This window comes from Melitaea cinxia, chromosome 10 (genome assembly GCF_905220565.1).
Source record: "Melitaea cinxia chromosome 10, ilMelCinx1.1, whole genome shotgun sequence".
Taxonomy (NCBI): Eukaryota; Metazoa; Arthropoda; class Insecta; order Lepidoptera; family Nymphalidae; genus Melitaea; species Melitaea cinxia.
The window spans coordinates 11,123,156-11,135,044 of record NC_059403.1 but is presented as its reverse complement, the minus strand read 5'-3'; the positions used below and the strand labels follow the sequence as shown (position 1 = coordinate 11,135,044).

The following is an 11,889-nucleotide window of genomic DNA, read 5'->3' as shown; positions in this document are numbered from 1 at the left end:
TACTGTTTTACTAACATATTATCTTTAGAGAGTAAAATTTCTGTAATTATTTATATTGGACTTTTTTTATATGGTTTGCATTTAATTCAAACTTAGAAACAAAATTCGATTCGATTCGTCGCTGCATTTGTCACGATAGCAAAATGATTTTATATTATAATATCATAAGACTAGTTATAAATGATCAGTCGTAAAAAGTTAACTAAAAAACTTGGGTTATACATATATAGTAGTACCTCCTGCTGTTAAAGACTATTCGTAATTTATATGCTGGATAAACTTTATTTATAAACGGTGAAATCAACTCATAAAATGTTTTTATCACCCTTGTATCTAAAAATTCTACTACGATTATATCTTTTTAAACTCTTACGGTCATTATGAATACATTTCACGGTTATTATGAAAAGTCGTCGAAATATGAAAGTTTCAAAATAATAATGGTAGTCTAAGTCCCATAGAACCTAAAATGCTATAAATTTAAATGTATTTTTTGGTAGTCACTTTCAGGTACGTTTCCCGTTCGAACCGATGGTGTTACGATTTTGTCTAATCAAGTGTTTGTTTTTGGTCTCACCGGTCTCATCATACTTAGGTATCTGTAGATAATTATTGATGTAATAAAAATGTAACTAGTAATAATTTGATTTTTTTTATTGGCAGTTAATAACGGAAATTGTTATTTTGATTTTGTCTGCATAAAGGCCCGATTTATATCGTGCCAAAACTACAAAATAAATTTAAATAACACTTGGCATAATCTGATTTCATACGACGAGATAGGACCCTTCCATATAGCAAAATTACGTTTTAGGTCAGTCCGTATGAGCACACATTTACGATTTGAACTTCAGACCCTACGTCTGAATGATGTTTTTAAGACCTCCTCCAGAAGTTGAATGCGTCACCAAACTTAGACCTTTAGATTTAATCAAAGAGAGCTCTCAAAGAGCTTTTTTTTCTGAACTTGCAAAAATGAACACATAAAGAGATAAAAAGATATTTATTTAGACATCAAAACATTTACATCCAATTTATGAGTTCATTAAGAACTCTGAATTTTGAGCTTATAAAAATTGAAAAGTGAAATAAAATAGGCTTTATGGCATAATTATTTTTATGACTAATTTAATATAACTACATATTTTTTTATATTAAAAATTTGTGAAGTTATTAACTGAATCGAATAGTTATAATATTCTTGCATGCTAAGTTAACAATCTTGCATTCAGGCTGAATGCATGATTCAGCTTTACCATGCAAATAATATCCTGCGTTTCTTTATATATAAACATAAATTCGATTTTATAATCTATGTCGTTGTAATATATATCGTTGATTACTAAATTAATTATACAGACTGTAATCAAAAATCTTGTCTAATTGGCGACTGCCAGTTCCCGGTACAAGCAAGTTAGTATAGTTGCGTTCGCCGGTCGGCAATAAGTTTGAACCTGTTACACGTTGTATTCCATTACCTGTTTACGATATAAGAAAACATAAACATAATTATATGCATAAAAAATATGTTTACTGCTTTTAGACACCCAACTTTTTGTCAAAATTACGCAAGACGCTTATCCTGCTAGCGATTTATTACGTAAGACATCAGATCGATATAGTCCTGTGACTGCCTAGTAAAGTCAGGTATTGCAAAATTATAATGTATGTAATAAAGATTTAAGCAGTATTATATTGAATATCATTATTTGTTATTTGATAAAATTGTTAATAACTAAATTTAAATTTTAAAAACGAATACATATACCTTATTGTTATACTTGTCTACTCTTTGTGTGTAAAAAAAGTGTATACACTAACCAGAGTTACAGAGATCGTAGGTACAGGCACGATAGTAACTTTTAAACGTTGCATCTGTCACTAAATGATTTAAATACGCTGGAGAGTCTTCACATCCCCTAATAAAGGTGTGTACAACGCCGGCAGGATCCTAAAATTTTTATTTGATAAGTATATGTAAATGTACAATGTGCTGTCTGCTTTTCTTTTTAACAAGCTATTATAAAGGAGTAGACTGTATTTTTTATCTGTGTTAACTCATAATTTTTTTCACATAGTTATTGTAACACCTTCAGTTTGAAGATATAATCTGTTTATGATGGAAGTTAATATGGTAATATTTTGAATCCTGGTAAAAGATAAACGGTAGATACCAACTTCGAAATAACTGAGGTAGGGCACAGCAGGAATTTCCTGCTCAAAATATGGAGCAGCCCGACTGGGGTAGTACCTCGACCTTACAGAAGATCACAGCAAAATAATACTGTTTTCAAGCAGTATTGTGTTCCTGTTGGTGAGTAAGGTGCCCAGAGCTCCGGGGGGATTGGGGATTGGGTCGGTAACGCGCTTGCGATGCTTCTGGTATTGCAGGCGTCTATAAGCTACAGTAATCGCTTACCATCAGGTGAGCCGTACGCTTGTTTGCCGACCTAGTGACATAAAAAAAAAATGCGTAGAGCAACGTAGGTATAAACAATAACTAACATTGAATTAACATTCAATTGAATTCTAGGTTTAACGGCATTTAAATGTGGTAGTGGAGCAAATTTGATTTAGATAATATCGTGTTGAAAAGAGAAAACTCATAAGAGAGCAGATAGAGATAGGTGTAGTTAGCATTACAAATACAACTGTATATTAGAGATAAAAAGAAATAGGTGATTAGTTAATAAAATGCTTTTATTTCTGGATATGAAAAAAAATTGTATATTAAGAGCCAATGTGAAATGGTAAATATTTAATTAAGAAAAAAATTATGTAATCACTATAAAAGGATAATTAAAATCATTTTGGTAGACTTTACTGCAACCTATAACAAATAGTGCGTGTTTTAGGACTGGAACTTACTCCTTAAAAACGATTACCGTCATATTTAAAAATGTATTTATTCCTTTCTCACAAAAGATGTAGGTAGCGCGCTAAAAGGTCACTCTCAGAGCAAATCTCAGCGGCTCTTCTCAGCGTTACCTTTTCATACGATTTAACTCATCATTATTTTCTCACGCTACGGACTTTATATCGTTTTTTAAGTAGTAAACTCCAAAAATATCAAATATAGTAAAAAGCTCACTTGAAGTTCCTGCCTCATTATGGTGCAATATTTTAACGTGCATTCTACAATTTGCGTGGAGTTGGTAACGGTTAGACATGACTTGTCGATGTCAGCTGATGAAAAAACGCATATGTAGCATTTTAATGTTCCTGGACAAGATATAATATATTTATGAGCGTACAATTTTATATGAAAAAAAATGTGTATCATAATTAATAACAGAAGATAAATGTCTTTAATTTAAGTAAATAATTGGTATCATTTTATGATATTTATTATTAAATCTCAAAAAAAAACATACAAAATATCATTTTATGTACGCTATATATCTGTATAAGAATATATATATATTTTATCATAATATCTATAATGACAAATTAAAATTCAAATCGTTTGATGTTAACTATTTAGTAGATAAGGTACCAAAATGAGATAATATATATAGATTTTAATAATGGTATATTACGTAGATATAATGAAAAAAAAATACTAACCCACTTTAACGATGAAACAAGCAAATGCAAGTAGAAGTAATTTAGCAAACATTATAAATGTGTTTATGATCGTTAACATAAGTGATTTCTAAAAGCTGACTAGATATTTCCCCTTATTGATTATTATCTTTGTCTCCGTCATTGTAATGTACCTACATATATCTTATCAGTTTAAGTATGTTTTCTGGTTAATTGTTTGTCATCCAATCGCTAGTAAAATGTAAATAAGTCGTATTGTAAGCCCTATAATATATCTGTATATTTTCGTGATTCCAGGTACAAATGGTCGTGGTATATGGTATGGTTGGTATAAAGATAACGTATGATTTGTGGGTAGTCTGGGTTGGCCAGAAGTCCCACACTTCCGCTGGCCTCGTCAGCGGTGTGCGTAAAAGCATTTCCACGCAAAATAAAAATCTAATTTCTAACGTAAGATAATTATGATATGGTATGGGCAAAGAATAATTAGGTAATCCTTAGCTCCTATTAGTTAAACTGTTAAATCACATTTTTTTCTTTAGATGCGCTGGTTCATGCGTATACTCTTCACTTTTCACATTAGTTTCAGCAATATTATAACAATATAAACGTCACATATATTCCTTTTCTTTGTTAGTAAAATTCATTAGATAATTTAAATATCAATCTTTAACAATTCCAAAAAACTAATCTACTAAAGGTAAACGTTGTATATAATCATTTAAGTGCAATTTTTTATTTGCAACTAACTACCTTTTTTTATAATCTAGATATTGGAGCCTTATCTTTATTATTCGATTCATCGCGGTTTTTTTTCCCCTTCCTGGCGGTTGAGTTGCATTATTGTTAGTTGGTTACTCCTTAGAGTCGATGATGCTTCATGTACATTGTATTTTTAATAAACAGGCTTTTGAACGGAAAAATATTTGTTCATTTACCATGATGATGGTTTTTTGTGCGTTGTTGTATCAGCTGAGTAATTGGTAAAAATAGTCGATTTTTTTCATGGTTTTACAAGATTTGTGTAAAAAACAAACTTTAGTAAAATAAATTTAAAAAAATCGTTGTAGTGATATTAAGGAAATACTTTTACGAAGATTGAAGAACAATGTTCACACTGAATATGATAGCTTCAATATTTATATTGATTGTATAAAGAAAAGAATTATGATATATCATTCATATAGGATAATTTATGTGAATTGGAAATAAATAAATTAGATTTTAATAATAATTTATTAAAAATACGCTAAATTTAATGTCAATTTTTCGTTTCACTTTAAAACTTTCAAATAAACTTTATTACTTTAATTACCTACGTCCCAGGTACAAGGAGGTTCGAGCCGTTATATTGAGGACGAGGATTCAAAAGTGATCCACCAATGGCCCTTATCCCATCACCTAGTAACAAACACATAATTATAATGTATTAATAACCAAGACATTAACATAAACAATTGTTGAAATCATTTTACTGCAGTTATAAGATACTTCTACTATATTCTATATGAAATAAAAAAAGGTTTAATGTCATTATGCCCAAAAAAAGAGATCCTGTAACGATTCTGCATTCTGTCTCATTCACAGATACATAGAATATAATTATAACGGCTTTGACCGCTATGTATGCAGATTTTCTAATACAAAGGCTCTTATCTTGTGAGCTATAAGTACTAATACTTTATTAGAATCGAAACCCCAACCTAAAACGCAACAATCAGTTGTTCTAATTATAGGTCCACTGAATACACATATCGTTTTTACGTGGATCTTATTGTGATTCTAAGTAAATAAAATCGAATCGCTAAGCACAAAACTTTTAATGTTTTTTTTTTTTTCTAGAAGTTTTTTACGAAAAGATAAATGAACAAAATAGAGTAGAAAATTTAAAATTTTCAGAAAACGTAACGGTCATTTAAGTAGTAAATAAAATGATACTTACCAATATTACAAAGTGAGGAAGTACAAGCCCGGTAATACGTTACGAAGTTTGGATCTATTACGTCATGATTTAAATAGTCTGGATTACTTTCACAACCTCGAGTGAAACTGGATATGTCGCCCGCAGGATCCTAAAATATTTTGCTAATATACCTACATCAATTATACATTAAAAAAGTCATATGTAGGTACTATAAAATATTACAAAGAGGAAAGATTTGTGTTGTTAAATATTTGTAATTGATAAAGACAAAAGTTATTCAACCCATGTTAAAAATGCCTTCTCCAGGAAAACGCTACTTTATTACTAGGCATATGTATAGGCTATTTTTAAGGGCAAAAACGGAACAGCTAATATCGTGTAATCCACGCGAGCGAAAAGCTATGTAATACCAGATATGTTCGAAGATTTGACTATGTTTATATTACATAAAAAAATGTCAAAGTTTCTGCTCTCTCGATTTCTTAATTTTGTCCATAAAGTCTCATAGTAGCAATCAACCTGCTGTACAGCTACTTCAGATGTTTCTTTTTAGTTTTAAGAAATCTTCAATTTAAAATCCAACAAAAATGTTACTACGTCGTTATTATTACAAAGTAAGATGTGAATAAAATGTAGAACTAATAGATACGCAAAATATTTCTGTTTTATTATTATAAATTTATGCACAAAAAAGCTGCACGTTTGTTCTCTGTGGTTAGGCATTATATCTACGTTAAATCGACAGCAACAACAATACACTTTATTATACACTAAAACAGAAATAATACACAGCAGATTGATTTTAATAAAGTATCATATTAAGGTACAATGGGCGACCTTATCGCTGAAAAGCAATCTCTTCCAGGCAACCTAGGGGCAGAGGAGATGGTATTGTATAGGTGTAGGTGTACAAATTGTGATATACCATTTAAAGTGTAAATATATTTACATAAAGAAATATACACATATATACATCATACATACATACACGTATGTATGTATGCATGTATATTCGTATGTATTATACGTTAAATCTAATTCATTGATTTTTTATTTTTTATGTAAATGATTTTATGCAATCTTTTCTTTGATTTAGATATTGTTCTTTTTGATAAAGTTTTAGTTAACGTTAGTGTTTTAACTAAGTGCAACTGTGATTTTTGCATTAGCCTATAAGCAGTTGTTGAATTTGTATATGATATATTACTTCTCAATGTTAAATATGTAAGTGTAAACAACTGTTGGCTAACCTTATTATAAATAAATAAATAGATTCATAAAAATTGCTGCATAGATTAAATATCATGCACTACTATTAAATAAAAAACTTACGCGATATTCCTGTCTCATTATGGTACAATACGTCATTGAGCATTGCACTCTTGGCGTGCTATTGCTTATCGTGAGACAAGATCTGTCAGTGTCTACAGCTGAAAAGCTGCAGGCATAGCACAGCATATTTCCTAAAAATTTATATTTCGAATTAAATTTTACTTTAACTACTAACACGGTAAACTATGGAATTAAAAATATATTTATGAAACTGTTTAAGAAACATGCTGGTCAACCTTCACATTTTTATCAAACAGCAACTCGAGCGTCTTGCGTTGTCGAGCGATTGAATAAATGCATTTTGTTTAGATTTTTGTTGTGTGAATGTGATTGTCTTTCAACTGCTATTATGTTTACTAAATACAATCAATTGAGTGTAATTTTTTTGTATCACAAAAGTATGGGGAGTAACTCAATGTAATTTAATAGGTAGGTAACTGAAGTAGGGCATAGCAGAAAACTTCATGGCCAAAATATGGAGCAGCCCGACTGGGGTAATACCTCGACCTTTCAGAAGATTCCTACTAAATAATACTATTGTTGTGTTCCTGTTGGTGAGTAAGGCGACCAGAGCTCCGGGGGAAATAGAGGATAGGGTCAGCAAGGCTCTTGCAATGCTTCTGGCGTTGAAGACGTCTATCAGCTACGGTAATTGCTTACCATCAGATGAGATGTACGCTTGTTTGCCGATCTAGTTATATATTTAAAAAAAGAAAAGTCTTGTAAAACAGCAACGAGACCTGCCTGAGTGATGTTTTACTGCGCAACGACTCGTGCAAGAAAAAATATATCAATTCTTAATTTAAATATAACGTAACGTAATCGTTTTTAAATAGTATACTCCACTCAGGTAAATTGTTAGTACTGACACACAATTTTTTTATTCATTCTTTAAACATGTCAAAACCGCAGACTAGAGTCCTCCCGTGATCATGGTTGCTGTAAAGTATCCGAAACGTCGGGCATTTAAATAACTTAATTAATCGCGATAAAATCCGAAAAAGTTGTTTCATTATAATGGGCGAAATTCGCGTAAACATTAGAAAAGTCATAGGATTATTATTTTGTTAAAATCATAGGATTCTCATTTTTCATAAATCCCTAGGACCGAAATATTCTACTACCTTGAAAAAAAAATCTTATCTAATGCTCTCATTAAAACAATATCAGATTGGTTTAGTGTTTATATTTGCCATAAAGTCATGTATCTATCATATGGTATAATAGAAATATTAATTAGATCAAAAAGGATTTAAAATTTAAATAAAAGAAACTGTTGACCCAGATATGTAACAAAATGATTTACTAACCTGCAGTTCTTCCCACTAAGTAAGCAATTACGAGCAAAAATAATTCCTTAAACATTGTAAATGGGTGTATAACACTAAACGTAAATTATCACTGCTATTTGATTAAATTTTTCTTTTTAATATATTTTCGTAATTACTTTATATCTAAATCTTATCAATTCAAATTATTCTTTTGTTTAACACTCGTCATAAAATCTCACAATCGATAACGTATTTTGATTATGATATAATTACTTTTTATCGCAGAAAATTAAAAAAAAAAGTTGGGAACAGGTTATTGTTTCCTTACAACATACTGAGAAGGATTGGCATTTATTTCAACAGGTAGACATACAAACTTCATTCGAGGTATTGAAATTTTGAAGTAATTTTAGCATTTAAAGAAATGGTTCTTTGTATAATGGTGTTGTTTCTTTCTTTCTTTCTTTTAAAGACAAGACGATATAATTATCGTCTTGTCTTTATTTCGGTGAAGGAAATATAAAGTAACTACTAATTTCTGTGTTTATGAATTGAGTGAAAGAAATGGGCACTTAAAAAAGATAATTCGAATCAGATAATGTTCACATAATCTAACTATATTCATTACTCACACTTGCTTAAGAAATTTAGAAATATTTGCAATAAAATTATACATTACAAAAGCAATCATTCAGCCAATCTGTAAGTGTAAATTAAGATACTAAAATGGTTTCCTTATTGGAAAATATTTACTCAGTTTCATTACCAAGTAATACACAGTCTGTAAGAACAATAATTTTAAATAATTTAGGAATATATATAGTAATATTAGAATTTCTCTAGGGTCGAGTTTCTTCGCGATATTTTTATTTAAAAATATAAGAATAACCTAAGCCTAATTCGAGGCAAAAGAAGTATTAACTAAATCATTGTATTAGTTGTTCCAATTTTAGTTGTTTTTTTAAAGCGTAACTGTGGAGTTTCTTGATGATTTTTCTTTGCAGTATCTACATTCCGAATTGGTGGTAGCTTCACTATTAACTATTATACACATTCTTAACTAATTAACTCTCAAACTCAATCCAATAATTTTAATTTCTGAAATGTCTAATCAAAAGTGCTTTTGAATTAAGTGAATTATTATGATTTAGATTGATTTAGATCACTGATTCCCAAAATGGTCTAAGTAGAGCTCCAGGGGTCCACGGGAAACTCGACGGGGTTTACGTTGGTATGGCCGAAAAATGGGGCCTTTACAATTCGTTACCGGGGGTCCATGAAAATTTATCTGATTGGGCACGGTGGGCATGCCCACAACCTTCAGCAGAAATAAATTTTCCCTTGATTGGTATATTTTATGGTATTATGGAATGGAATAACTAACTTAAAAAAAAGTCAGCGGAAATATATTAATATATTAAAAAGTTTGGAAACCTCTGATTTAGATTTTATGAAGCAGATATTATATTGTTGTGTAACATATCTATAGGCGAGGGTAAACCTGATTGTTCGCGTGGCGATACAGGCCGTGGCGATACATCGCTACGCTATATGATGGAATATATGTAATATACTATACTGTATAATAATTGAGTTGTGACGATTATGTAGAAATTTTTAATTAAAAAATTTTGCATGTAAAGGAAATAAATGCTTATTGAATAAAATTGGCATCATTTTCTGGAGAAAATTCGTAATATTGTATTTTTTCATCATGCCATATTTAGTTCCTGTACTTTTATGCCTATTACTTGCAAAAAATAAATTCGATGTTTCACATCTTCCAGCCGTCACGTGACGGCTGACATTTTTTGTTTCTTAGACATCTTACTTTTATGATTAAATTAGTCGCCGAGATCGGGTTGTAAAAATGTAAATTAAGTATGTCGGTTCCTGTGATACATATGCAGCCTTTAGGGCACTGGCCGGTGTTTATCTTAATAGCCATTTCACTGCCGTCCATCCATCTGTAGTGAGTAATCGATTGCCAAGCAATTACCGCCCGACGTCTTGCTAACGGATAACGGAATTATGTACTGCGGTATTTTCGTACAACCTTACTTATTTATTAAATTTTTTATTGGTACGAATATTTAATGAAGGCATTATACTTTTTTTATCCTATTCGAAATATTGTTAATAATTCCAACAGGGTCAAAATATATCTACCAAATGAGTAAAAAAACACAACGATTTTGTAATATTGATATTTGAAACAAGCTTTGTCTTCGTACCACTAGGAGTCTAGGATTGTAAACAATCGAACGATCTACTTCATGGTTTGTAGCCTATGGACTTACTATTGTAAGCTTTAGCTATCTTACTCACTATGGGATCACACTTTACGAGGACAGTATTGTCCCAATGTGATCATGTAAAGTTGAGATATTTCAACATAGTAGGGTTTTTCCACATTTTGGTCAAAATATTTCCTATTTCTCTACTTTGTAAAACACTCCTCAAAGTTGGACAATTAACACCATTAGGGCATGATTTTTTAATAATCTTCACGTTTAGTTTTACATAAAAGGAGTTTTTGCACTCATGTGCAATCATGTGCACTCATGTGCAGTTAAAATGTTTATTGCATTAAGTATTGAATATATAAAACAAAATCATTCTATATTTAAATACTTATTTTTTTTCATATAATATAAAAAAACCACTACGGTTTGTTTATTAAACTCGTAATTCTTGCTTATGAAATAGGTCCCTCTTGATTGCAGACTGCTTGGCTGCGGCGAGACCACACAGTCGCTTGCTATTGCATTGATTACCTCTTTCATAAATACAGCTTTTACTACAGACATCTACTTGATGTACTTACCTACACTTATATTTATTAATGAGTAGGTACCTAGTTTGTGCGGTTTTACCCTCTTTGACTTTAATATTACTTAGCTTAAAAGTTTTGTGTTTTAGAACGACGTTCATGGGAACGAAAACAATTTATTTTGTAAATTTTGAATAGTGGATCTGGTATCTATATTCAAAGTACGGGAGCAGCTCGACTAATGAAATACCTCGACCTTACAGAAGAAGAAGATCACATCTAAATAATACTGCTTTCAAGGAGTTTGTGTTTTTGTGGTAATTGGTAAACTCCTGGAATTGGAGGAAGGGTCGGCAATATGTTTTCGATGCTTCTGGTGTTACAGGTGTCTGTAAGCTACGGTAATCACTTACCATCAGGTGAGCCGTACGCCTGTTTCCCGTCTTAGTTGCTTAAATAGGTACAGAAAACGACATAATTGAAATTAAAAACTATGTGTGTGTTAGCTTGACGCTTACTATTCATATCGGTACAATAGTTAAATGCTGGTATACATTATACCTATATCTTATAATACATAAAGTGTCATTGTTACGCCAGCAGCCGTCAGCGTTACTAAATGTCAGTGTCGGTTGTTTCATACATAAAGATTATTTAATATCTTATAGTAACATATATATCATCTAACAGTAATAATAAGTGTAATTAAAAGAAGTCATCATCATCATTATCACTTCAGCCTAATATAGTCCACTGTTGGACATAGGCCTCCACAAGTTCGCGCCAAAAATGGAGTGAACTTATGTGTTTTGCTCATAGTCACCACGCTGCGCAGGCGGATTGGTGACCGCAAGGCTGGATTTATCGCACCGAAGACGCTGCTACCCGTCTTGGGCCTGTGTGTTTCAAACCCAGCAGTTAGATGGTTATCCCGCCATCGGTTGGCTTTTTAAGTTCAAAGGCGGTAGTGGAACTGTTATCTCTTAGTCGCCTCTTACGACACCCACAGGAAGAGAGGGGGTGGCTATACTCATAATGCGTAA

At 31.3% G+C, this 11,889-nt stretch overlaps 2 protein-coding genes across 2 annotated transcripts; both read right to left on the bottom strand.

Moving 5' to 3' along the window:
• Window positions 1-988: 988 nt before the first annotated feature.
• Window positions 989-3,658, bottom strand: LOC123657294. The gene is made up of 4 exons (XM_045592870.1): window positions 3,568-3,658; window positions 3,092-3,222; window positions 1,822-1,951; window positions 989-1,478 (listed from the first exon to the last, which is right to left on the bottom strand). The coding sequence occupies exons 1-4, from the start codon at window positions 3,644-3,646 to the stop codon at window positions 1,348-1,350; spliced, it is 471 nt and encodes a 156-aa protein (XP_045448826.1). The 5' UTR covers window positions 3,647-3,658; the 3' UTR covers window positions 989-1,347.
• Window positions 3,659-4,763: 1,105 nt separating this feature from the next.
• LOC123657422 lies at window positions 4,764-8,167 on the bottom strand. The gene is made up of 4 exons (XM_045592969.1): window positions 8,113-8,167; window positions 6,803-6,933; window positions 5,489-5,618; window positions 4,764-4,947 (listed from the first exon to the last, which is right to left on the bottom strand). The coding sequence occupies exons 1-4, from the start codon at window positions 8,165-8,167 to the stop codon at window positions 4,862-4,864; spliced, it is 402 nt and encodes a 133-aa protein (XP_045448925.1). The 3' UTR covers window positions 4,764-4,861.
• Window positions 8,168-11,889: the final 3,722 nt, after the last annotated feature.

What these genes read in the sequence shown, in the direction of transcription:
- LOC123657294 (XM_045592870.1), bottom strand. Translation starts at nt 3,646, where the DNA reads ATGTTAACGATCATAAACACATTTATAATGTTTGCTAAATTACTTCTA. An exon ending in TTGTTTCATCGTTAAAGTGG is followed by an intron (nt 3,223 to 3,567) that starts GTTAGTATTTTT and finishes TATCTTGTCCAG; the next exon opens with GAACATTAAAATGCTACATA. An exon ending in CTACGATCTCTGTAACTCTG is followed by an intron (nt 1,479 to 1,821) that starts GTTAGTGTATAC and finishes TATCGTAAACAG; the next exon opens with GTAATGGAATACAACGTGTA.
- LOC123657422 (XM_045592969.1), bottom strand. Translation starts at nt 8,167, where the DNA reads ATGTTTAAGGAATTATTTTTGCTCGTAATTGCTTACTTAGTGGGAAGA. An exon ending in CTTAGTGGGAAGAACTGCAG is followed by an intron (nt 6,934 to 8,112) that starts GTTAGTAAATCA and finishes ATAAATTTTTAG; the next exon opens with GAAATATGCTGTGCTATGCC. An exon ending in TAATGAGACAGGAATATCGC is followed by an intron (nt 5,619 to 6,802) that starts GTAAGTTTTTTA and finishes AAAATATTTTAG; the next exon opens with GATCCTGCGGGCGACATATC.